Genomic DNA, 27,220 nt, shown 5'->3' with positions numbered 1-27,220 from the left:
TGTTACGAGAAGGCATGGGGATTTGGGGGTGGTGGTGAGGTTGGATCGTGCGATTATCATTGGTGCAGAAATTGCTGCAGACACAGCCCTCGGATGGTGGATCACGCACTCATACAAAGGGCCAGGAGAAAACAAATGTTTATGGCTTTTAAATGCGGTATTCATACAGACTTGATCTATAATACAAATCCGTGGTCTCAGTTCCATTCATGAGTCCAAATCTTTTACCAACTTGTGTTCAAACACATCTCAGCATTCAAAAACTGAAGATATTTCAAACTAATCCAGCTTTGTGAAAACACCTTTAAATACCAACATGGTGCTGGGTTGATACATCACAGGGCTGGTGTCATTCATTAAGTGACAAGTGACGTAAGAATTATGTACTTTGGGGTTAATGGGGACAAAATTTCTGAACTTTGATAGCTCAATTTTGGGATACTAATGAAGAACGTGTCCTTTTTGATTTGGTGTACCACTATATGGGTGGTTTGCCATTGCCTGCTCAGCATAGTTTGTCTGTACTCTATCCTTTTAAATGCCGAGTGTTGAGCAAGTAAGCAGCACGTACTATTTTTGAAGTCTTTAGTATGACCCGGATGAGGTTTGAACCACTGACCTCTGAGACTCAAGGCGGCCGCTCTCACCATTATGCCACCGAGCTTGGATAACCTGTCCTCAACGACGGGATAATTCCCCTAGAATTGGCATATTGTATTATGACTTGTAAGACCCCATCCCACCAGGGACAGAGTGGATAAGTTGAGTGAGCAAGGTAGGAGGAAAAGAGGTGGAGCATGATGGGAATGAGAAGATTGCATGGGGAAGGATATCGACAAGGTGGGTGCAATACATTTACAGAGAGAATTGAGGTCATCCCCAAACAGACTCGATTCATTTACAGCCTAAAACTTGCTGTGAGTCCTCCACTACCCCACTTTCCTCCCACAACCAAGTAAAACCACCAGCTTTCAACTCATTCCATCCAACGGTTCAGGAGTGCACAAAAATCAAACAAACAGACAAACACTTCTCAAATTATAAAAAGATTTCATCAACTTCATTTCTTTTAAATAAATATCTCAAAGTGCCTTATAACTCTACATTATGATGGCACAATCAACAACGAAATGGTTTACCTGAGATAAAGGCACAGAGGGCCTGACATTTTATGCATAACTTAAGGATCAATGGGACCAGGAATGCAGAGCCAAAATGGTGGTGGGAGTGGTGGAGGCATGATTGCATGTGTTCAGTTTGTGTTTACGCTACACACAACCATTCGATGATCAAACACAACACGGATGTTTACAAATGAAGTCATACACCATCAAGTACACAGATCCCACAATGTAAACAATATGTTGGAATCTCGTCTACTCTGGATCGTGGCATTTTCCATTCAATTCACTTGAACAAGGTTGGGGGCGGGGGATATAAAATGTCATAGCCCCCATTGTTTTAATAATTTTGCTGTACGGAGTTAAAGGGCTAGCCCATGTACAACTAAAATGGGCCACCAGTCTACCAGTTGGTCATCTTTAATCATATCGCAAAAAAAGCGAGGTGCACACGTTTGCAATCATGCGCTGTGCTTGTGCCAAGTTTTAACAAAATCGGACCATGCATGTCCAATAAAATTAATGTGTGGGGACACATTTAAGGAACAAAATGGCCACCAGTTGGCCACTGTGAATCTGAGACATGCAAATGTAAACCATCATTCATTATTCGTGTGCAGAGTTTGAACAAAATCGGTAAATGAATCTTTGATGACGTGTTGTCTTTGTGGCAAGTCCGTATAAAAATCGGTTAATACATGTCCGAGGAGATATGGTTGTGGCCGCATGCACGCTCGCACACACACACACACACACACACACACACACACACACACACACACACACACACACACACACACACACACGAAAATCGAGACCAAATCCATGAGCCCCATTTCGGACCAAGTCCAAAGGGAGCTAATAATTCTGTGCTTGAATAAAAGAATGGAATATTATGAAAGCACAATGAGGACAGGATAATGCTCGTTAATGTCCAGTCTGTCTCTCCCTCTCTTACCATGAAATCACCCCCATCCATGCTGTGCTCGTTATTCCTGAATGTCCCCATAACATATGCTTCCAATACTGTACTCTTCTGTGCTGTGTCCCCATAGAATGCACACACAATATTGGACTACTCCGTGCTGTGTCCCTATAGCATGCGGATGCAATACTGCACTCCTCTGTACTGTTTCACCATAGTATGCGCACTCAGTACTGCACTATTCCGTGCTGTGTCCCCATAGTATACGCCCCCAATACTGCAGTCCTTCGTCTTGTGCAGCACCTATCACGCAATCACCTCCACATCCCCCATAAATAAAACCCATTTTCTTTGATTCAAAGTTGAATACAATGTATATTGTAAAACATACCATGTAATAACGGGACTTTTTCCCCACACTATCCATAAAGTGCTCGTACCCTGACCAGATTCCAAGTTGCCTTCATGGGTCCTCCTTCATTTTTACTCGTCAAAACATTGGAACACTTTCTAATAATTGCTCTGTAATCCACAAACGAGAAAGCTATTGAAAGATTAGTAAAAGCTCCATCTATGTTTAGCAAATTAACAACGATGCTCGGTGCACGGAAAGTAGAAAAGTAAACGCGTTTATTAAAAGGGTGGAGATACAACAAAACGACATTTTCCATCGTCCTTCGCTTTTCCAATCGCGTTCTGGTTCAATGTTACGCTCCAGCAACAATGCTGCCTGAAGCCTGTCACGTAGAAACCGACACCTCGGTCCACCTTTGCTGTGCCTCAAGTTCATGCTCGCTGCTGGCAAACATTCTTTCATTTTTCATTCGGATCATCGCAATCTCCTGCCCCGCGGTTAAAATGGCCTGGTGTCTGACTCCGGCATATACCCAGTAAAAAGATGCGTGCTCACGGGCTTTATTCCACCTGAAAAGAAAGAAAGAAACCAAATCGAGCATATCACCACAAAAAGGAAAAACAAATAAATCACCGGCAAAATGGTTCGGTCGTGCCATGGATAGTTATTAGGGGCCCACAACGGATGAGGGTCGGTGACAATTTGAATTTACAATTTAAAAAAAATATATATAATAATATAATTTTTTGAGAATTTTAAAATTGACAGAAGACAAATGTGTGGATTGAGAGAGCAAGTTAAGTAGGTGGGGGCATGAAATGAGGAAACTTAGGGGACAAGGGGATTAAAAAAAAATAAAAATAAAAAAGAGTCAGTGTGTGTGTGGAGCTTCAGGGGGCAGGGATGGTGTACGGTCGTTAAAAATGTTGTCAATGTATCACAGCACGTGCCAGAAAAGAAAAACAAAAATGGACCGGAGAAGAGCTCGATATGCAGATGTAAGACAACAACGATATGTACGACGACTGAGTTCACACAAACAATACAACTACACAGAACTGTTACCTTATTCACACGACACATCGGCAGCGGTCGCCACAACCTGGGCCCAAGATTCTTCAGCAATCAGTCGAGCTCAAACTGCACACTCCCGTTTGTTGCTGGCCCTTCTCTCAAGGTGGAATCAAACGCATCGTAAAAACACATTGTCCTTGACATTGGAACCGCTCCGTGCGCTGTAATAAACATCTTTAAATCTTGTTTGAATTTCTTGAAGCTTTTCCGTGCACCGAACTGGCGATATATTTGCTTTGCGATTTCAACTTGAACGGCACTCGACATAAACGCAGACCTCCGCCAGGCTGAATAGTACAAGCTTTGTATTACACTGACATGAGAGATCTGCATCAGGACCTTAAACAAAAATCGAATCGGCTTGTTCTTGTTACCCACCAAACTCATCCACCAAGTTTGGTCTGAATGCGGCCACAAATTTCAGAAATATCAATCATATATCGTTGTTTGGCCACAACTCTCAATTGTGAAGAACAACTTTAGAAATTAAAAAAAATTATCATGTCCGGATTCGGATTTTCATCAAAATCGAATCAATTCATCCTCATCACACAACCAACCTGTCCACCAAGTGTTGTCTGAACCTATCAATAACTTTTTGAGAAAACCTGCTCAAAGACAAACAGAAAGATGGACAGACATGAAAACATAAACGCCGTCCACCTTCAGTGGCAGAGATAACTATCGCTTCATCACGCCTGCAAGAACAAAACTGACGCGGCACGCACCCATCAGATCACAGCGTGACCAGGGCCTGTGCACTTGAGACATTTCACAATGCTCGCAACCGCACAATATTGTTGGCTGCTATTTTGCACCCTTTTCTTAGAACAGCCTCGTGTGATGACGCCAACCGGTTTAACAGTCAAATCCCTCGGCCCTGAGTTTCTGGGAGCATCGAACAAACTTCAGGCCCACTCGTGGAAGTGTCAGAGTGGATGCAAACACAACATCACAGTTGGCCTGCCTACGACCATAGACCATCAAGGTATGGTGTAAACAGGCCAAGAGCGACCTTCAACTTGATCGAAGCCGGACACTTTTGCAAAGCCTCAACTATAGCCTTGTGAGCGAAGTGGATGGGAAGAATCCAGGGGGAAGATAGGTGAGAAAGGGGTGGGTTAGTGGAGAGGCACATAAGGAAATCAGAAGGTGGATTCTGAGAAGTTACGAGACCTTGAAGGACAGCAATACTGTACTCTAAAATCACTTGCATGACACATCTCTTGGAGCAAGAAGATTAACATACTCCTGAATAAAGCTGAGACACATTAACAGGGTTTGCATGAAGTTTTAAAGTAGATGGCCGGGTTCATCAAGGTCGACGTCCATGATCCAATAAGCAAAGTGAGGAATAGCCTCCCAGAACGTGTGTTTGGATTCCACCGAGGGCCCTGTAAACTCTTGAGGTGAGTCTCGACGTTCCGAAAGGTCATCTGAGCAGGTTTAGTCCAACGAAGGTAACTTTATCAGGTTTCTTTTTTTTGCATAAATTTGTTTAGTGAACAGTTTAAAACCTTTATCACCTCTTCAAGATTGCCCTCAAAAAAGAATACTTCTGTGGTCTTCCTGTTATGCAGCAGTCATTGACTCGAGAAGAAAAGAATGAATCGGCAAGGATGAAGCTGAATGTCTTTACTTAGTCGACAGTCTGGACTCGAGAATGAGGATTAGGTAGAAATGAGGCCACCTTTGAATCACGGTTTTCATCGCACGCATACAATAAATAAAGTTCACAGTTTTGTGCCATCTTCTTGTTTTTCTTTCCGTCTCTAGTCATGTTTTTGGGACTGCCACTGTCACAATAATTTGCATTATTCAGTCAGAAAAATAGACATCCATACCAAAAGTAAATAAATAAAGTGGATAACGTCCCCACAGTTTAGACAACACTGACGGGTTTCCCTTTAACATTAATTTGGCTAAATCAGCTATGTACAGTCACATCACAATAAAATGGGGGAAACTAACCATGGAAACTGACTTTGTAATTAAAAAAAAATAACTTATCCACCAGGATCAATTTCACGGACAGTTTTCCATTTCCCAAAGTTCCCTTGAATAGCTGTTTTTTTTAATGGCTGTCATCGTCCCAAATAGACACGTATTCAAAGCTTCTGGTTGGAATATTTTCATTTAAAAGTTCTGCAAGCTTAGAAGTGAAATGGGATTGGATAATGCAGTTTGATTAATGTCATTATGACTCCCACAAAGTCCTGCTCTCACACTGAGAAATCTTGTCTTATTGTCACTTTCAGATTCGTCTGGTTCTGAAGAAGAGTCAACGTCCATAAAATTATATATTATATATACTGTATATCCTCTTGCTGCAGTACCGCTGGCTGTTTGGACGACCTGGCTCCTTCTCCATGATATTAACTTCCTCCTGTCCTACAGCTTCTTCGACTCTTCTCCTGCCTTTGCAAGAAGCTCAGCAGATTCCTTGAATTTTTGCAATTTACAGAGATGTGAAGTAGTCACTCCATCATGTCTTCCTTGATCGTTTCTCAGTCTTAACTCTTTTAACAGCAGATGTACCTCTCAGAGCATGCATTGCTTCTGGGAAGGGACAGACACGTGACCATGATGTGGACAAGCATTGGCATGAAATACTGGCATGTTCTGCACAGGGAAAGGATCTTCTACAAAATGCATTCAGTGGGAGATTGGGCAACAAAATTTTTGACTCTTATTGGGGGATTTACAACTTTTCTGAGATTTTCTTTCATCAGTTCCAAGAGGAACTTTTCATCTCACACTCCAACCCCTCCATAAAAATTTTTTTAAAACATAGGACCACGCGTCCTGAAGCTCACCTGGACCAGGAGCAAGTCACTCAAACCCCCCGCAGACCAACTTAGACCGTGGTTGTTTTTTTTAATGCTGTGAACAAACTTTAGTACATCACGGGTGATGAAGGTGGTGGTCAACTTTCATCAAAATAGTGTGTAGTTTCAGATAAAAGAGCAAATGCCTACATTAGGGGTTAACTCCACCTCCCCTCCCCCTCCCCCCGCACCGGTGGACCCCCTAAATAAGTGCAGATTTTCATGCAGTCAATAAACCTTCGTTAAGCATTAGATATGAAGCTTGTGGCCAAGTTTCATCAAAATCGTGTCTTTTGTTCAAGCGATGACTGAAGTGTTTACAGACTAAATGACTCACTCACGGACACTGCTCTCGAGCACATAAGCCCACCGGACTAAAGTTCAGGTGAGCTAAAAAACTATATACATCACGATCTCAAAAAGTTGTGGATGGATTCGGACAAAACTTGGTGTACAAGTTGGGTGTGTGACAAGGACGAATCAATTTGATTTTGATGAAGATCTGGATCCGGATCTGAGAATTCTTTTAAATTCCTGAAAGTGATTCTTCATCATTGAGACATGGGGCCAAAAACGATATATAGCAGGGTATTTAATAAGGTTGTAGATGGATGACAAAACTTGGTGGATGAGTTGGTTAGGTGACAAGAACAAGCTCATTAGAGTTTAGTTCAGGAACGGATCCAGATGCAGGCAAGTCAGACAGAAAACGTAAAATGTTCAGCCTGGCAAAGGTACTGTATGCACTCAAACAGTGCTGTTCTAATCTTTATTCTGTTTTTGATCAGACATCGGAAAGAAGTGGTTGTCAAGAATCCTAACAACTGCCAGATATATTATTGGAAACCTTCAATGGATCATTCTCGATGAAAATGGGGTCAAAAATCCAAAAAGCAGCATTTAAAGGCTATTCTGAAAGCAATTTTTCGTATGATTGTCGATATATTCAACTTTGCGAATATATTAAGCACTATTGTCAATGTATTTAACTTTGCTAAAAATTATATCATTTTGAATTTTTATTATTTGATTTGATGTGCAGTAAACCCTCCAATATTGTGGGGGTTAGGTTTCTGGAAAGGGGGGAGGGGAGGTTCGGTTCCTGGACTTTGAGAAAATATCGAGGAAGATTGACGGCAGCCAGAAATAAACACGCAAATTCAATAACTATGGTGGAAATTAAACAAAACAACAAAAAAAAAGTTTTATCTTATAAATTTATTCCAAAACAGCAAGGTGGGTGAGGGCAAACATATTATGTACTCGTTCGTACTGTACTCTGCAAAAAATAAAACTTAGCTCAGAGATGATGATGACGTTGTTGGAGGGGTGAGGGTGAAGGCTAGAAAGACATGGATGTGGAACTCGCGATGGCTGTTGGATCATCTGGAGCACGACAAAGGCACCTGCTGCATTGCCACATAGAACAAGGGTAAACCGTTCCGAAGCCACCGTGATCCAGAGCAGATCTTCATTGCTTGGACAGGAAGAGATCGCATCCTCTTCCAAAATAATCCCGTCTCTTTGGCGTTAAAAACCTGCTCAAGCATAAATCCCTTCGCATCGATTCATTCGATGAGCCATGGTTGAACTGGAGCCTGTGACCCCGGGTGCCTTGTGAAAACGTTGGTAAATCCACAATGATTTCTCCCATACACCGGTCCACTCAAGGTGTGTAAATCCACAATGATTTCTTCCGTACACCGGTCCACTCAAGGTGAGTAAATCCACAATGATTTCTCCCTAACACCGGTCCACTCAAAGCAAGTAAATCCACAACGATTTCTCCCATACACCGGTCCACTCAAGGTGTGTAAATCCGAAATGATTTCTCCCATACACCGGTCCACTCAAGGTGTGTAAATCCGAAATGATTTCTCCCATACACCGGTCCACTCAAGGTGTGTAAATCCGCAATGATTTCTTCCGTACACCGGTCCACTCAAGGTGAGTAAATCCGCAATGATTTCTCCCATACACCGGTCCACTCAAAGCAAGTAAATCCACAATGATTTCTCCCATACACCGGTCCACTCAAGGTGTGTAAATCCGCAATGATTTCTTCCGTACACCGGTCCACTCAAGGTGTGTAAATCCGCAATGATTTCTCCCATACACCGGTCCACTCAAGGTGTGTAAATCCGCAATGATTTCTCCCGTACACCGGTCCACTCAAGGTGAGTAAATCCACAATGATTTCTCCCTAACACCGGTCCACTCAAAGCAAGTAAATCCACAATGATTTCTCCCGTACACCGGTCCACTCAAAGTGAGTAAATCTACCACGATTTCTCCCAGACACCAGTTCACTCAAAGTGAGTAAATCCACAATGATTTCTCCCTAACACCGGTCCACTCAAGGTGTGTAAATCCGCAACGATTTCTCCCATACACCGGTCCACTCAAAGTGAGTAAATCCGCATGATTTCTCCCGTACACCGGTCCACTCAAAGTGAGTAAATCTACCACGATTTCTCCCAGACACCGGTCGACTCAAAGTGAGTAAATCCGCAATGATTTTTCCCCGCACACCAGTTCACTCAAAGTGAGTAAATCCACAATGATTTCTCCCTAACACCGGTCCACTCAAGGTGTGTAAATCCGCAACGATTTCTCCCATACACCGGTCCACTCAAAGTGAGTAAATCCGCAATGATTTCTCCCTAACACCGGTCCACTCAAAGTGAGTAAATCCGCATGATTTCTCCCGTAAACCGGTCCACTCAAAGTGAGTAAATCCGCAATGATTTCTCCTGTACACCGGTCCACACAAAGTGAGTAAATCCATAATGATTTCTCCCGTAAACCGGTCCACTCAAAGTCAGTAAATCCGCAATGATTTCTCCCGTACACCGGTCCACACAAAGTGAGTAAATCCGCAATGATTTCTCCCGTACACCGGTCCACTCAAAGCCAGTAAATCCGCAATGATTTCTCCAGTACACCGGTCCACTCAAAGTGAGTAAATCCGCAATGATTTCTCCCGTACACCGGTCCACTCAAAGTGAGTAAATCCACAATGATTTCTCCCGTACACCGGTCCACTCAAAGTGAGTAAATCCGCAATGATTTCTCCCGTACACCGGTCCACTCAAAGTGAGTAAATCCGCAATGATTTCTCCCGTACACCGGTCCACTCAAAGTGAGTAAATCCGCAATGATTTCTCCCGTACACCGGTCCACTCAAAGGTATTTTTTTTTCTCTCTTTGGTCCTTGATCCAAACAGTATGCGCTTTTTCCATCCTTTCAATATGATGATCACCGGACTAGAATGAGCCTTTTGCTCATTCCTCCAGTAATGGTGGCCCACAGATGCTGCAGTTTCACTTCTTGCCGACGTATCTAACAACTCGATTTTTTCGGACAATGACATCACCTTTCTCTGCCTTTTGGCATGATTAATTTTGTCCGTCGTTTTACATTTGGGCGCATTTATTAACTGTCGTGTGTCCACTAGAATAGATCATGTAGACCTAGTGTTACACGATCTCCGCATATCATGTCATTTTCTGTTTAGGCCTAAGTCACATTTGCTCTACGGCGAGGATGCGGCGGCCGTACGCCCTCTGAATTGACAGAAACGTGCAGCGGCCGCAGAGTTTCTGCGGTTGCCTCAGGATGGCCCTACGCAGTTTGGCTATATTTTACAGGTCGTAAGGTCGCCGTGGAATTATAACGCGGAGTTATAACTTTTTTCATTTCTACGTTCGCCATAGCAATTCGACAAGCCGAAAAAAAAACTGGTAAAAAAAAAAAAATTACCCCATTCGTTACCGTCCGTCTGGCCGCACGTTCGCCTGAGGGCCCCCTGCGGTCGCCTTGCGTCTGCCTTGAAAATTATATGGCCGCCACAGGGCCCCCTTAAGGTCACCGTGCGACATCAAATCAAAGACCGTACGGCAACCCCACGTTTTCGGTCTCCACAATTTCTAAGACCAAAGGCCTAAGTCACATTTGCTCTATGGCGAGGATACGGCGGCCGTACGCCCTCTGAATTGACAGAAACGTGCGGCGGCCGGAGAGTTTCTGAGGTGGCCTCAGGGTGGCCCTACGCCGTATGGCTATATTTTCAGGCCATAAGGTCGCCGTGGAATTATAACGCGGAGTTATAACTTTTTTCATTTCTACGCTCGCCGTAGCAATTCGACAAGCTGAAAAAAAAACTGGTAAAAAAAAAAATTAACCCATTCGTTACCGTCCGTCTGGCCGCACGTTCGCCTTAGGGCCCCCCTGCGGTCGCCTTGCGGGCACCTTGCGTCTGCCTTGAAAATTATATGGCTGCCGCAGGAACGCCCTAAGGTCACCGTGCGACATCAAATCAAAGACCGTACGGCAACCCCACGTTTTCGGTCTCCACAATTTATAAATACGCCGTGCAGCTCCCCGAAAAATAAAAACATATGTGACTGCTACATTGTGTGACCGTGGAAATACTGCGGCCGCTGTATAATTGCTAGTGGCCATAGATTTTGGAGACCCCACGGCCGCCGTGGCAAATTTGACCTGGGCCTTAATGACGATTCGTTATTAAATTTGTCTTCGTTCCCGTATGCTGGTGGAATGACTACAATTAATGGAAAGAAACAAGAAAAGGCTCATAATGGGAGGTAATCATACATGCAGCTGCAAACAATGACTCATCTCAGCTCAAAAACTGTGATTGGCCAAAATTAAATAGCGTGATAATGAAATCGGAGCACAATTGGTTGCCCGCGATATTTGAGGGTTTACTGTACTGTACTTTTTACAGCGTGTCGGTGCTGCCGAAGCAGTTTCTCGGCATGGGTTAAGCCAGCGTTATTTGTCCGTACTATATCCTTTGACATGCTGAGCATCAAGCAAGGAAGCAGCACGTGTCATATTTCAAAAGTTTTTGGGGTTTGAACCACTCACCTCCCAAACTCAGAGCGGACACTCTCACCAATATGCCGAGTCTGCTCTTTGAATTTTAGAGGGATCAAATTTTCCTTACACATTAATGAATCCATCCATCCATTGGGACCATACTCTGTACAGAGTGTCGGTGCTGCCGAGGCAATCTCTTGGGTTATTGGGCACAATCCTGCATGAGTCGCCACTCTGACACAGGATACTCGAATGGCTCAATCATCCCAGAAAGCTGGTACTCATTTTGCCGACCTCAGAAGGATGACAGGATGAGTCAACCCCACCTGGTATCAATTCAACGAGAGTGGGATTTTGAACTCAGGACTCTAGGATCCCAAGCCCACCACCATAACCATTAAGCCAACACCAGGCATAGTGAACCCCCCAAAATGGTATTTGCTCTCCTCTCCGAAACTACACACACAACCTTGATTAATGAATATCTTCCAATAGTTTTCACATAATGACAAAGACTTTGTTGGTATACTTTCATTTCACTGCAGAATGTAAGAATATTCATTATGAACAGAGTTCAATGAGTTTTAATGCTGACGTATGGTACCAGCACCATATACCTATTCACTGTAGTACTGCCAAAGCAAGTGACATATATGTTCAGAACATTCTCAATGAAGACTGGAGTACAACTGATGGCGTCATTTGATAAAGGAATGACGCTGGTATTCAATCAATGCATAAATTTTGAATATATATGCACCTGATGTTCAATTCCCAAAACCAAATTTAAAGAGTGAAGTTTTGAGTCGTTTTCATTTTCCAGCTAATGCTCCACAACTTGCCATGCCTTCTATATGTGTTGCTCTCCATTCAGCAATACCTTTGTATTTGGTTATGAGAACAGAATAATATACTTCTGTGTAAGGTTGATCGGCTTCTTTCGTCTGTCGCCCGAGATATTGACTTTGTAAGTGCAATATAACAGAATAGTTTCATGGTTGAAGAATATATATGAATATATTTTACAGTGCAGGGACATTATTCTCTCTTCATGTCATATGTGGTTGTTGTTGGTGTTGTTCTGTATAGGAAGTACAAAAACGGAAGGAATCCTGACTATAATTCATGGACCAGTGTTGTTTGTCGCGCTAATTACATCCAGACTTGCTACATCTGATCAACATTGACCCGCAATTAGTGTATAGGGGTTTTTATATATTTGGCGGTGGTATCTTCACAAAGGACACTGGAATATTTAATGTCCACAAGCAATTGCTAGCAGACATGATATCCGGCTTAACATCAATATCTTAGGATATCCAGCTTTAACATCTATGCTAGCAGAAGGATGCAACACCATTCCAACACCCACTTTGTGATGCAACACCCTTCCTGCGAAGCATCAGACAGTTTATAGTTGGATATTGAACCCAGGCCAGACAACTCAAAGTGAGCTACCTCGAAACAATCCTGCTGAACTTGAACCTCGGTAAACAAAAGCAGTATTTTAAGTACAACGCATATTAACAATATTTACGATACGAGAGAGGGTGTGTGTACCTGTACTGGTGCAGCTTTGCCTCTTCTGTGTATTGGTTGCAACCCTCCTGGATGCTTGGCACGACGAGCGTCGATGATCACCTGCTCGACTTTGACCTTCCACCGAAGTAGCAACAATAGATTTGTAGCACCATAAAGGATTGCACAAAGCATTCTGGTTACTCAACAACCTATTACAAGCATTCACGATGTTAACAACAATCTAACAAGCACAGTAAACCAACAGCACGATGAATATGGAAATTTAAACAGTTGGCAGATAAAGCCAGATTACGAAGAGGGCATTTATATATTAATCATGGAAAAATGAACAATCTCATTGCAAGACCGAAATACGAGGATAAAATTGGTGGAAAAGTGCATTTAATGTAAAAACTTGAAGGGCACTCGGTGGAGCGCATACCTCCGCCACGTAATTCCTGATCGACGAGAACATATCGGACCCAATAAGTCATCAACAACATTTATTTAAGTCAGTATTATCCCTCTTACGGGGGGGGGGGGGGGGGTTGCTGACTTTCACTCCTTCCATGACATAACTCCAGCTCTCCACTTTCTTCTATCTTCTGCGTCTTCCACTCCCAATCCCAATTTCTGACTTGCTTTCATAACCAACTCCTTCCAACTTAACTTTGGCCTTCCTCTTCCCCTTTTCCCCTCCACTTCCAAATTCCATACTCTCTCAACTCCCTCATCGTCTCTCTTTATTTAGCACGTGACCCAACCATCTGAAGCCACTCCTTCTTACCACCTCCACTATTGTATCTTTCAGACCAATCTTTTCCATCAACTCCTTCGTGTTCTTTCTGTCTACCAACTGCACTCCACACATCTTTCTGATCATTGCTCTTTCTGTTCTTCTCAAGAGACCTTCTACTGATCTCACAGTCCATGCCTCTGACCCATAAACCATTACTGCTCTCACACAGGTGGTATAGATCTTCCCTTTAAACTTCAAAGGCAGTTTTTTACCACGTAACACTAATGCAAGCTCATAGAACTTCATCCAACCCGATCTCGTTCTTCTTGTAGCTGCAAGCTCGCTACCTCCACTACTGTTGATGATGTCACCCAGACAACAAAATCTGCTTACTCTCTCAAGATCTTTCAATCTTTGCTCCGAAACCGGATCCTGATCCTGGTGGCTTAAATTATTTCTTCTTCTGATGCAGGCTTCACACTCAAAACGACCATCCATTCTTTGTGTCACTCTTTTCACATTTGTACATCTACCATGAATCCATTTGTGACAAGAACTGCATCTGGTGGCATTACTTGCCACTCTTTTACCACAAACTCCACATGGATCTTTCTTGGCCAATTCAATAACCCCTGTTTCTTCACCACATTCCAGAATTTTCGTTTTCCCGTTGTTAATTTTCAAACCTTTGCCTTCAAACACCCTCCTCCATTTGTTGAACTGTGATTCCAACTCCTCCATTGAAATCTTTAGATTTCGTAAGTAACAAACAGACTAGCAAATAGACAGATAGAGAGGGGTGAAAACATAACCTCCTTCACCTTCGTTGGCAGAGTCAACGATTGAACAAAACAAAGCAAGTGGCAATAAAGATCGATTTGTGAACATACATGACAGGATAGCTGGTGAACGACAGAACACATCCATCGACTGTGCAGTTCCTCATAAATGAAGTCTTGTTTTTGAAATTCTAGTAAGAGGAGTGCGACACGAGACGGCGACATTTGGTGAAAACATGACGTCACAAAAAAAAAAAAAAGATGATGCTGATGCCCTAATTACCTGTAGATGCACCGTCCAGCTTCCACAGCAGAACGACTGGATTATGCATCTCAACAGATGATACCCTGTCACCAAAATGTCAACCTGAGGCATAAACACAAGATTTCAACCTTGTTATAGAACAATGGGGACACAGAAGGAGAAATAAACCTCTTAAAGTACAATTACGCAGATCAAGTGTGACATTATGTAAAGAACTGTGACAGTCACACTCACACACACACAATGTTTTTTTTTTATGTTCGATATGGATTATACTGTATGGACATACACTATATATATATATATATATATATATATATATATATATATATATATATATATATATATATGTATGTGTGTGTATATATATATATATATATATATATATATATATATATATATATATATATATATAGTGTATGTCCATACAGTATAATCCATATCGAACATAAAAAAACATTGTGTGTGTGTGTGTGTATGTGTATGTGTATATATATATATATATATATATATATATATATATATACATATACATATACATATATATATATATATATATATATATATATATATATATATATATATATATATATATATACATATACATATACATATACATATACATATATATATATATATATATATACATATATATATATACATATACATATATATATATATACATATACATATACATATATATATACATATATACATATATATATACATATACATATATATATATATATATATATACATATATATATATATACATACATACATACATACATACATATACATATATATATATATATACATATATATATACATATATACATATATATATACATATACATATATATATATACTGTATGGACATACTATATATATACATACATACATACATACATATACACACAGACACACATACATACAGTGGGGAGAACAAGTATTTGATACACTGCCGATTTTGCAGGTTTTCCCACTTACAAAGCACGTAGAGGTCTGTAATTTTTATCATAGGTACACTTCAACTGTGAAAGACAGAATCCAAAACAAAAATCCTGAAAATCACATTGTATGATTTTTAAATAATTAATTTGCATTTTCTTGCATGAAATAAGTATTTGATACATCAGAAAGACAGAACTTAATATTTGGTACAGAAACCTTTGTTTGCAATTACAGAAATCAGACCTTTCCTGTAGTTCTTAACCAGGTTTGCACAGACTGCAGCAGGGATTTTGGCCCACTCCTCCATACAGATCTTCTCCAGATCCTTCAGGTTTCGGGGCTGTCGCTGGGCAACACAGACTTTCAGCTCCCTCCAAAGATTTTCTATTGGGTTCAGGTCTGGAGACTGGCAAGGCCACTCCAGGACCTTGAGATGCTTCCAACGGAGCCTCTCCTTAGTTGCCCTGGCTGTGTGTTTCGGATCATTGTCATGCTGGAAGACCCAGCCACGCCCCATCTTCAATGCTCTTGTTGAGGGAAGGAGGTTGTTGGCCAAGATCTCGTGATACATGGCCCCATCCATCCTCCCCTCAATATGGTGCAGTCGTCCTGTCCCCTTTGCAGAAAAGCATCCCCAAAGAATGATGTTTCCACCTCCATGCTTCACGGTTGGGATGGTGTTCATGGTGTTGTACTCATCCCTTCTTCTTCCTCCAAACATGGCGAGTGGAGTTTAAACCAAAAAGCTCTATTTTGGTCTCATCACACCACATGACCTTCTCCCATTCCTCCTCTGGATCATCCAGATGGTCATTGGCAAACTTCAGACGGGCCTGGACATGCGCTGGCTTGAGCAGAGGGACCTTGCGTGCACTGCAGGATTTTAATCCATGACGGCGTAGTGTGTTACTTATGGTGTTCTTTGATACTGTGGTCCCAGCTCTCTTCAGGTCATTGACCAGGTCCTGCCGTGTAGTTCTGGGCTGAACCCTCACCTTTCTCATGATCACTGAGGCTCCACGAGGTGAGATCTTGCATGGAGCCCCAGACCGAGGGAGATTGACTGTTATCTTGAACTTCTTCCATTTTCTAATAATTGCACCAACAGTTGTTGCCTTCTCACCAAGCTGCTTGCCTATTGTCCTGTCGCCCATTCCAGCCTTGTGCAAGTCTACAATTTTGTCCCTGATGTCCTAAGACAGCTCTCTGGTCTTGCCCATTCTGGAGAGGTTAGAGTCTGATTGCATAAAAGACAGCTGTCCACACTCAATCAGATAACGAGTTCAAACAGGTTCAGGTAATACAGGTAATGAGTGGAGAATGAGAGGGCTTCTTAAATACAAAACTAACAGGTCTGTGAGAGCTGGAATTCTTACTGGTTGGTAGGTGATCAAATACTTATTTCATGCAATAAAATGCAAATTAATTATTTAAAAATCATACAATGTGATTTTCAGGATTTTTTGTTTTAGATTCAGCCTTTCACAGTTGAAGTGTACCTATGATAAAAATTACAGACCTCTACGTGCTTTGTCAGTGGGAAAACCTGCAAAATCGGCAGTGTATCAAATACTTGTTCTCCCCACTGTATATACGCACGCACACACACACACACACACACACACAGTTTTTTTATGTTCGATATGGTTTATACTGTATGGACATATATATATATATATATACACACACACACACACACACATATATACACACACACACACACACACACACACACACACACACACATATACACACACACACACACACACACACACACACACATATACACACACACACACACACACACACACACACACACACACACACATACACACACACACACACACACACACACACACACACACACACACACAGTTTTTTTATGTTCGATATGGTTTATACTGTATGGACATATATATATATATATATATATACACACACACACACACACACACACAGACACACACACACACACACACACACACACACACACACACACACACACACACACACACACACACACACACACACACACACACACACACACCACTGCGCGAGTTAATTGTTCGGACCAATTGGTGTTCTCACCTCACAAGTACCGTTTCTTTCGTCCACTGTACGTCCACCCGTAGTCTGGACCTCCCGGCCTCATGAGTAGGCCTGAAAGTGAAAGTCATGCCGTCGCGGCCTCCACAACTTCACGAACGGGTTCTCATATTGAGTGAACGAAATCAGTTTTGTCCGATCACGACGAGCCCCGTCACACGGCCGAGCGTGGACTCCGGGAGCAACGGCCGCGCACACGTGATACCGGCCGAGCTCTGTTCGGTTGGGTTTTCTTTTCTTGGCGTGACGTCACGACGCCTCCATACTTTTGAAATTATTCATTCCCCGCGTCGTTCCTTTTGCTCGCCGCTGATTGGTTGTTTATTTTCCTACGTCATTTCATTCTCTCCAGTTGATCACGAGTAACACAGGAGATGTTTGTTTTGTTCGCCCGTTGTACTGTATTAATTCGAGGAGTGGTGGAGGAGATCAGTGAGCTCGAACGAGGCCGACAATGCGGTTGCATTGATTTGGTGTTTACTGCAACCGGCTGCTGAGCGGTTCGACCATTACAAGGAACGTCAAGGCATATGTACCCAGGCGGTCATCCATACCGTGTTACACACAAGGAACACACAAAGAAACAAGAAAAAGATCAATCGGAGGATCGCAAACCCTCGCGAGAACTTGTTTAGTGTGGTGTTCAAGTCCTGATGAGGTACGTAATTAATAAACATCAGGGCGATACCCCAGGGCGCTCACCTGGGAATGGCTCGGGAAGATAACCAGGTAACCACCGGAAGGCGTGGATGACCCACAAAATATATAAAGGAGAAGAAAGTAAATACTTATTTTGGGGGCCAACTCCCCCCGCCCCCCCCCACTTAGACCCTATTAAACCCCAACTTTTTTTTTAATGGTGTGAACAATCTTTGGTACATCAAGGGTGATGAAGGTTGTGGAATTGTGTTTCGTTTCTGAGCAGACAGGGAATACCTATTTATGGGGGGGACGGGGGACAACCTCCCCCCACCCCCATAAACTTATTTCCCAAACCCCCTCAAACCCTGATTATTTTAATGTCATGAGCAAACTTTGGGACATCATGGATGATGGAGGTTGTTGTCAAGTTTCATCGGAATTGCAAGTATCGTTTGAGAGAAGAATGCAAATACCTATATTGAGGTGTAACCCTCATACACCCCCCTCAGACCCCAATTATTTTAATGCCTTGAACAAACTTTGATACATCATGGATGATGAGGGTTGTGGTCAAGTTTCATCGGAATTGTGTGTGTAGTTTCAGAGAACAAGTTGCAAGTATTTGCGGATGGACAAACAGACGGGCAGACGACACGCCATCCCATAAGCTCCCCGGAACTATGTTCCAGGTGAACTAAAAATGAAGTCATCAGGAGGAACCTGGATAGGATTCGGGTTTCAGCTGCTCCTCCTCTATCCTCCAACCCCAAACCCATCCAGGTGCAGCCATATGAGTCTTACTGAAAAAAAAAAAAAAAAAAAGAACACCCCAGATCAAAAATATTAAATAATTCTGGCCGCCAGACCATGTGTCCGATCAAGCTGAAATTTAAAACATGTATTCCCCACTACTGCTGGATTATAATTGTGAAGTTTCACATGGATTGATGAAGCGGTTGAAAGATAATTTAATAAATATTTTCCTTCAATCCAGTGTGGCTGCCAGGCCATGTGACCTATCAATTATTCGTGCATACCCTGGTATCCCCAAGATTTGGGGAACATTTGTGTGCAGTTTCCCTTGATCTGTCCTGTCCTTCTGGAGAAGATTTTCTCAGCAGTTTTATGGTAAATCCAACATTGCTGCCAAACCATGTGACCTGTGACATCATTATGTGTGACCTTTTTGTTCCTCGTGGATAGGCAGTCAATGTGTAAATTTTCACCTCAATCTGTTCAGACATTTCAGAGCAGAACGTTGTTGAAGGTTTTTTTTGTTTGTTTTTTAAACAATATGGCTGCTGAACCATGTGACTAATGACATCATCTTTTATTTTTTTTTCTGTGGACCAACTTATTCCGAGATGACCCTCAACAATTTTCACACTGATCGGATGTAGCGTTCTATGTATGCAATTATGAAATCACATCAAAGGCACCTATGACATCACAAAAAAATTTCACTTATTTCCCAAAAGGAGTACTTGTCATGTGCCAAGTTTCAATTTTTTCCTCATTACGGTTTCGGAGATACAAAGGTCCAAATTTTTTCTTTTTTTCCATCATGGCTGCCACACCCCGTGAGCTGTGACGTCATAATCATCATCAAAACATTGCACATGAGCAGTTGCTCATGTGGTGAAAACTTGGTAGCAATCCAACAATCGGTTGCAGAGAAAAACACTCATGGTCTGTGCGGACAAACAAACAAGGAGACAGACAAACGCACTCAAACACAATACCCTCTCCTCTGGTGAGAGTAATTAAATGGAGAAGGAAGCCATTTAGCCCATCGTGCCTGCATCATATCAACACCAGACCAATTTCTCAACACCAGACCAACAAAATAAAAATAGGACTACCTGTCCTGAAGCTCACCTGGATCAGGAGCAACAGTCACTCAAACCCCCCGCAGATCTCCTTAGTCCCTGAATTTTTTAATGCCGTGAACAATCTTTGGTACATCATGGCTGAAGAATGTCGTGGTCGTTTCATCGAAATCCTGTGTGTAGTTCAGAGAAGAGAGCAAATACCTATTTTGGGGAGTTCAACCCCTCGCATCCCCATAGACTTCTTAATGAGTGCAGATTTTTGTGCAGTCGATACACTTTGGTACGTCATGGGTGCTGAACGTCGAGGACAAGTTTCATCGAAATTGTTTGTGTAGTTTCTGAGAAGAGAGAAATACCTTTTTGGGGGGGATCAAAAAGCCCCCCGTAGACCCCCTTAATGAGCGCAGATTTTGATGCGGTTAATATACCTTCATTAGGCCTCAAATTATGAAGCTTACGGCCAAGTTTAATCAAAATCCTTTGTTTGGTTCAAGCGATAATGACTGAAGTGTTTACGGACTGAGTGGCACTCACTCACTCACCTATGGACACTGCTCAATCGCATAAGCTCACCGGATTAAAGTCCAGGTGAGCTAAAAATTAAACGTTTCGTTTTTAAAAGTTTCTTCAATCGTTTTGTTGGAATGCTTGCTTGAGTGCTGAAGCTACTCAGGCGAGTGCTCATCAAGCTTTCATGGCGATAACGTGGCTTGGTTCTCCGTGGGGACATCACCGGAATTAGGAAGGAAAAATAAATTACATGATTACAATGAGAAAAGAATGTTTTCAGTTGTTACAAAGCAATGAATCGCCACATCACAGCAGGGTAGCCGAGAGGTACGCGCACTCGCTCTAAGCTGTCTAGCCTGGGTTTGAATCCCAACCCAGCTATAAACTGTCTTCTCGTTTCACAGGCGGGGTTATTAATCAATGTGTGTGCCATCTCTCGGATGGACATTAAACTGGATGTCACATCTGCTGGCATCCCTCTCTCCTATCCCCTCCTCTCACCCCTCTCCCTCTCTCACTCCTCTCCTATCTCTCTCTCTCTCTCTCTCTCTCTCTCTCTCTCTCTCTCTCTCTCTCTCTCTCTCTCTCTCTCTCTCTCTCTCACCACCACTTCCCCTGCTCCCCAGTCCTTAACAGTTAAGGGGGCTGTTAAGGACCGACGGTTTCGTTTTGAATTTAAAATAGCTTTCCTATAGTGCAGCATGTGCGAATTGGATTCAGATCGAGCCGACAGGAGTACAAAGGTCGCTGCATGTGCAAGCATGCATGAATGCAGGCAGGGGTTTGAAAGGTAGATAGTGTGGGTTTCAAATGCTCCCCCCCCCCAATTTTATATGGAACCTAGCCATAATAAAGAAAATGTTGCTGTTTGAGCACGCTTCATTACCCTTCCTTTCCCCTCCTCTCACACCACCTTCCATTCCCCTCCCCTTGCACTGCCTTCCCTTCCCTTCGCTTCCCCTCACGCTGCCTTCCTTCTCATCACACTGCATTCCCTCCCCCTCCACTTATGTTTACCTTCTTCCAAACCCCCTCCCCTCTCCACCCACATGCACATTTCCAGCCAGTCTCTGTGTGCTTTTATTTTGTTTTATTCAATCCTGTACTACCCCTCCCCTTCCCCACAAGTCCCACTATCAAACGAAAGTCCTCCTCCCAAACCCCTCCCCTCCCCACTTCCCCCTTATTTCGCCGCCATCCTCCTCATTCCCACCCTCTCTCCCAGAGTGTGTTGCGACATTTGCTGAGGCGTCACTTTCCTTGCTCTTCCCCCCCCCCACGCCCTTTTCCTATCTCCCCCATTCTTCACCCCCTCCTTGGTTCCATACACCTTCTCTTTGAAGGATTCATCGGGAATTTGATCCTGCTCCTTGATCCCGCCCCTTTATCCTGCCATACTCGGGTTGGGTAAATAGTGAAGTTTTTTTTCCCGTTAAGTGTCTTCACATACCATTTTATATGGCCATTTTCGATGCTGAATCTGAAAACGTTGGAATTTTTTTTACCTCCGATGACTTTTGACCCCCGGAACTTTAATATATTCAAAATGGCGACAAATAACTGATATTTTAATGAATTTCTGACCAACAGAGAGAAAAAATAAGGCTTGTAAATATCAATTTATGGGTTTTTTCTGATCAGGAAATACAAAAATGACACTTATGCAATGAATTGATGATTTTTAAAACACAATTTTTGAAAACAGCACAATATTTTGCTGAAATTGAACTGTTTTTGTCATTCTCAGATCAACATAAGACCAAGATCACACCAGTGCCGCCAACAAAAGTTCATTAATGTTATCCTGCATGAATTATTTGGGTTTGATAGCATTCTTTATCGAGTTGTGTAACTCGGTCAAACTGAATTTTTGAGTGCAGAATTTCCCTGCTCCATCCTTCACACGTCTTTGTTGGCGTATGTCTGGGGTTTCGGTTAAGCATAAATATGTCACTTCCGCGAGAAGTTCTTTCTCCGATAGTGTACTCAGTAAATATAGACTGTCTGGGGTCAAAGGTCCTTTGTGCTTTTTGCAAGTTTGTATAGTATTCAAAAGCCTAGTATTTTTCTTTTTCTTCAAGTCTTCCTTTTTCCTAAATTGATTTCGGTCCTATGCAACATCCAATCAATTTGAAAATGTGATTAGCGTATTCCTTGACCTGAAAAATATATGAAATGATATATTACAAGCCTTATTAGTCACATTAGAGAAGGAAAACATGAAAAAGGTCAATTTTTGGCTGCCATTTTGAATAAATTAAGGTTCCGGGGGTCAAAGGTCATCAGAGGTAAAAAAAAAAAAATTCGACCGGGTTCGGATTCAGCATGGAAAACAGCCGGAGAAAATGCTATGCACAAAATTTCAATCATATTTACACAACCCTAGCCATACTTCTTTCAAAAAAACTCTCAATTTATAACCACACCCACTATGATACCTCTGATATAATTTATAAAGCTCTTTCTAACCACTGATTCACTCCCTCACTCACTGACTCAATGACTGATATTAAAGATCGGTGCCTTCCGGGTGGCAGAGAAAGCTGAAATTTTGTGTGCCGATGGGCATCGAAGCTGATACATGGGGGAAAAAATCACAGAACCAACAGAAAGCATCCATAATTGAAAATCTAAATAAACTAGAAGGGCACTCGGTAGAGCGCATACCTCCGCCACGTAATGCCTGATCCATGAGAACATATCGGGCACAATAAAAAATTTTAATATCGTGCTATTCATAATTTTTGGCCAGATCTCTCAATGGTGAAGAATCATTTGAAAAATCAAATAATTCTCGTAACCAGATCCAGTTTCGGATATTCAGCGAAATCGAATCAATTCTTCCGTGCCGCACACCCAACGTGTCCACCAAATTTCGTCCAAATCTGTCCACAACTTTTTGAGATATCCTGCATACAAACAAACAAGCAGTCATAGACTGCTACTTACAAAATCGTCAACTTGACCTCTGACCTTGTCGAAATGTTTCCTCCCCAATTCCTTAACTGAAAGTGAAGTTCTTTGAGCTCGTGGGATACATCTCTGGAGAATACCCACAGGTCAAGGAATCATTGAACTCAATGGCCAACAAGCTTGCCAAATCATAATATCCAATGAGAATAGTCTTGAAAGCAATTGAATGACAAGTCAACAGCATATCAACTCGGTGGTATTTTTGATATACAAAGGTAAAAAGAACCTGTCTAATGGAAGATTTCTTTTTTTTCTCTGGACCAATCAAATGTCTTGATATACTCTTGATGGGCATTTGGTGCTGCTGAAATAGTTATTGGGCATGGATTATCCTGGGTGATATGCCATGACCTGCTCAGCAGTCACGCAGGGCAGGAATTTGTTTGGTGTGGTGGCAATAACTTTCCAACTTTTCAAAGAAGATAAAAAAGGATGTTTAACGTCTAATAATGACCAGTGCTGGCAGAAAGGTCTTCCGGCTCAACGTGCTTTAGGGGTGAAGTCGGGGTTATTTGGGTTGCTGTAATAAACAATTTCAGTAACAAGCGGTCATAATGATGACATCACTGGCACACAGAGTGCTCTGCTCAGTGAGGTCACTTTCCCCAATCTCAGAAACTATTTGTGTGAAAGTCAAGTCTGCTGTTGTCTCATGTACAGTGGCCTGCAAAAATATTCACTCCCTTCCAAAGTTTTCACATTTTGATGCCACCTGAGCTCATGACCTCTGCCACCGAAGGTGAAGGAGGTTATGTTTTCACCCATTTTCTGTCTGTTTGTGTATAGGGTATCTGAAAAACAATTGCAGACCGATTTGGATGAAACTTGGTGGATATGTTGGGTGTGTGACAAGGAAGAATTGATTCTATTTTGGTGAAGATCCGGATCTGGATCAGTCTACTAGAATTTTTAAAGTGATTCTTCACCATTGAGAGATAGGGCCAAAAGTGATATAGTACTGTATAGCATGATATTTGAAAAATGTATTGGGCCTGATATGTTCTCATAGATCAGGCATTACGGGGGCAGAGGTATGCGCTCTACCGAGCGCCCTTCTATTTTCATAATGCTTTCAAATTAAACTTAATGTCTGGAGTCTTCACAAGCTACTACAAAGGGATAAAGCTAAAAAATGCAGATAAAATGTGAATAAGTTTGGTGAACAGAGAAAATCAGATGATTCTCAGTTGCATAAGTATTCATACCCTTTGCCGAATAAACCCAAAATCACTTCAGGAGCAAATTGTTTGTTTGATAAGTTACGATATAAGTGTAATATGTTTCATCTGTATGTAATCAGTGGTTTAACTTAAAAATTAAACTCTCCCACTAATCCAAGGAGTTTTAAGGTAAACTCTCTTGGTCAACCAACAAGGCAACACAAGAAGACCAAGGAGCTTTCCAAAGAAGTCAGACATAGTGGTGGAGAAGCACCGTTCAGGAGAGGGTTATAAGAAGATTTCAACGTCACTCATTATCCCTTTGGGTGCAGTGAAATCCATAATTAAGAAGTGGAAGACAATATACCACCCAGACTCTACCCAGATTAAGTTGCCCATCCAAACTCAGCAGCCGGGCAAGCATAAAACTGGTTTGGGGTGTCACTGTAAATCCAACAATGATTTGAAAGAACTGTAATATGGATATTCATGTTGGATATGGATATCAGTGTTCATCAGTCAACAATATCCCGTTCCCTTCACAATGCTGGCCTCCATGGACAGGTGGAAAGAAAGAAGCCATTACTGATAAAGATACATCTAAAAGCTCATATGGAGTTTATGAAAAACCATCTTAATGATACTGTAGGCATGGGCAGAAACGTATTATGGTTAGACGAGACAAAAATTGAACTTTTTGGTTTAAATTCAAAGCGTTATGTCTGGCACAAAACTAATACTGCACATCACCCAGTCAACACCATTCCTCTTGTCAAGCATGGTGGTGGCAGCATAATGTCATGGGGCTGCTTTTCATGAGCGGGGATTGGCAAGCTTGCCAGGATAAAAGAGACAATGGATGGTGAAAAGTACAGGATAATCCTTGATAAAAAACCTCCTTGAGTCAGCCATGTAATGAATGTGAAACTGGGTAGGAGATTCACATTTCATCAGGCCAATGATCTGAAGCAAAAAGCTAAAGCCACACTCTGGAGTGGCTGAATAAAAAGAAAACAAATGTTGTTGAGAGGCTCAGTCAAAGTCCTGACTTGAACCCAATTGAACATTCATGGGGAGACTTGAATATTGTAGTCCATCGATGATCCCTATCAAACTTGGCAGAACTCGAGCAATTTTCAAGTGAAGAATGGGTAAATATTTCACCATCTCACTTTACAAAGCTGGTAGAGATCTACCCAAAACGACTCATGTCAGTCATTACTGCAAAAGGTGTTTCCATCAAGTACTGACCGAAGGGGCTGAACACCTTTACATCCAGTGAATTTTGATTTGTACATGTTTTTGCAGGTATTCCTGACATGTGACCTCCTTCAACTATAACAGTGTTTCGTTTGATCTCTTCAGTTATGAATAAATAAGTTCATTTGGAAAAATTGTTTCTTCGTAATTCATCTAAATGTGGCTTTATTGGTAGAGCGTGAATGCTTTTGGAGGCCACTGTATCTGTCTGCATGTGTGCGTGATTTGTGTTTCAGATACTCCTTCAGCCTAACAGCCATTAAAAAAAAAAAATAGAAAAAAAAATAATGCAGTCATGGAACTGTAACCATGCTGAGTGTGGAATGCAGTGTATTTCCATCTGGCTAAAAATTATCAAAACCTGTACATGTAATTAAAAGGTTTGATTATTTATTTCCAATTTTTGCATATAATGGTTACATGATACTTTCACATGTTATAAAATTTTAATGATAATTATTATTAAGCTGTTAAATGAAAAAAAATTAAACACCAAGTATATATAACCAGCATCCAAGTAACTTAATTTGTTACACAGAACTCAAACATTGATTTACATTTAAAAAAAATAAAAAAGTAAGATTTTAAAAGGTTAAAATTACTCGATTTGGTCAAAATACAATGAACTTTTTCCTTTACAACCTTGCTTCAAAATACGCAGCATTAAGTAGCAGATTCAATGTGGTGAATTTTTCATTAATGACTCCATTGAGACAATGATATTCATGAATGGACAAAACACAATGTTACGTCGGATGTTCCGCAGCCAATCGTATGTAACACAGAAGTTACATCACATTTTGTGAGAAAATTCAATGAACTTGAATCTGCTGCCTAATTATTCTGTTTTTTAATTGTTTGTTTAAACAATAATGTTGAGTCAGAAGTTTGGTTATCATCAAACACAGTAATTCTCGAATTTTGAAGTTATATGTCCATTTCACTTTAAACCTAAAAAATTTCAAGCAATTTGATTCAAACATATTTCTCAACAGGCTGTGAATGTCAAAGGTCATGAACAAGCCGATGAACCCAGAAAAAAATGTTTTACGACAATAACTTTTAATAATTCACACCAAGGTTGATTCCATGACTGATTACAATATAAACCATCTGATGACTCCTTGGAACCCTGAGGCTGTGAATATAGTTCGCCACAATGTCCAAGGCTTCCTGTTAAGCACAAGGACTTGTCGTGCGATTATACCTCTTGACCGACTGTAATTGACACAATAAACTGAAAGTGATTTAAACGGCTCTGGTGATCACAGTTTACATGTAGTATATGTGCGAGTCAAAAGAACAAGGGTCAAGATGTTGGTCAAGCAGA

The 27,220-nt window shown here is 41.7% G+C and overlaps 1 protein-coding gene and 1 long non-coding RNA gene across 6 annotated transcripts in view; one reads left to right on the top strand and one right to left on the bottom strand.

Moving 5' to 3' along the window:
* The window catches only part of LOC147034923 (uncharacterized), a 70,783-nt gene extending 52,988 nt beyond the window's left edge, over positions 1 to 17,795 (bottom strand). For 2 of the 5 annotated variants that reach the window (XM_085891269.1, XM_085891258.1), the window contains exons 1-3: positions 17,496 to 17,795; positions 14,472 to 14,555; positions 12,710 to 12,805 (exon numbers count right to left, since the gene is read on the bottom strand). In XM_085891269.1, the coding sequence (XP_085747395.1) occupies positions 12,710 to 12,805; positions 14,472 to 14,520 (145 nt within the window). In that variant the 5' untranslated portion in view covers positions 14,521 to 14,555; positions 17,496 to 17,795. Of the gene's footprint in view, positions 1 to 2,814; positions 2,971 to 3,466; positions 5,334 to 12,709; positions 12,806 to 14,471; positions 14,556 to 17,495 lie in introns of those variants that run through there. The other 3 variants (XM_085891250.1, XM_085891277.1, XM_085891287.1) reach the window with 3 other exon arrangements.
* Positions 17,796 to 17,874: 79 nt separating this feature from the next.
* Positions 17,875 to 19,148, top strand: LOC147034922 (uncharacterized). The gene is made up of 2 exons (XR_015060783.1): positions 17,875 to 18,171; positions 18,754 to 19,148. It is a non-coding gene; the product is annotated as an uncharacterized LOC147034922 (long non-coding RNA).
* The last annotated feature ends 8,072 nt before the right edge of the window (positions 19,149 to 27,220 follow it).

This window comes from Eptatretus burgeri, chromosome 1 (genome assembly GCF_056783735.1).
Source record: "Eptatretus burgeri isolate ZD-2024b chromosome 1, Ebu_testis_v1, whole genome shotgun sequence".
NCBI classification, from domain to species: Eukaryota; Metazoa; Chordata; class Myxini; order Myxiniformes; family Myxinidae; genus Eptatretus; species Eptatretus burgeri.
This window is presented reverse-complemented; position numbering and strand designations above follow the sequence as displayed.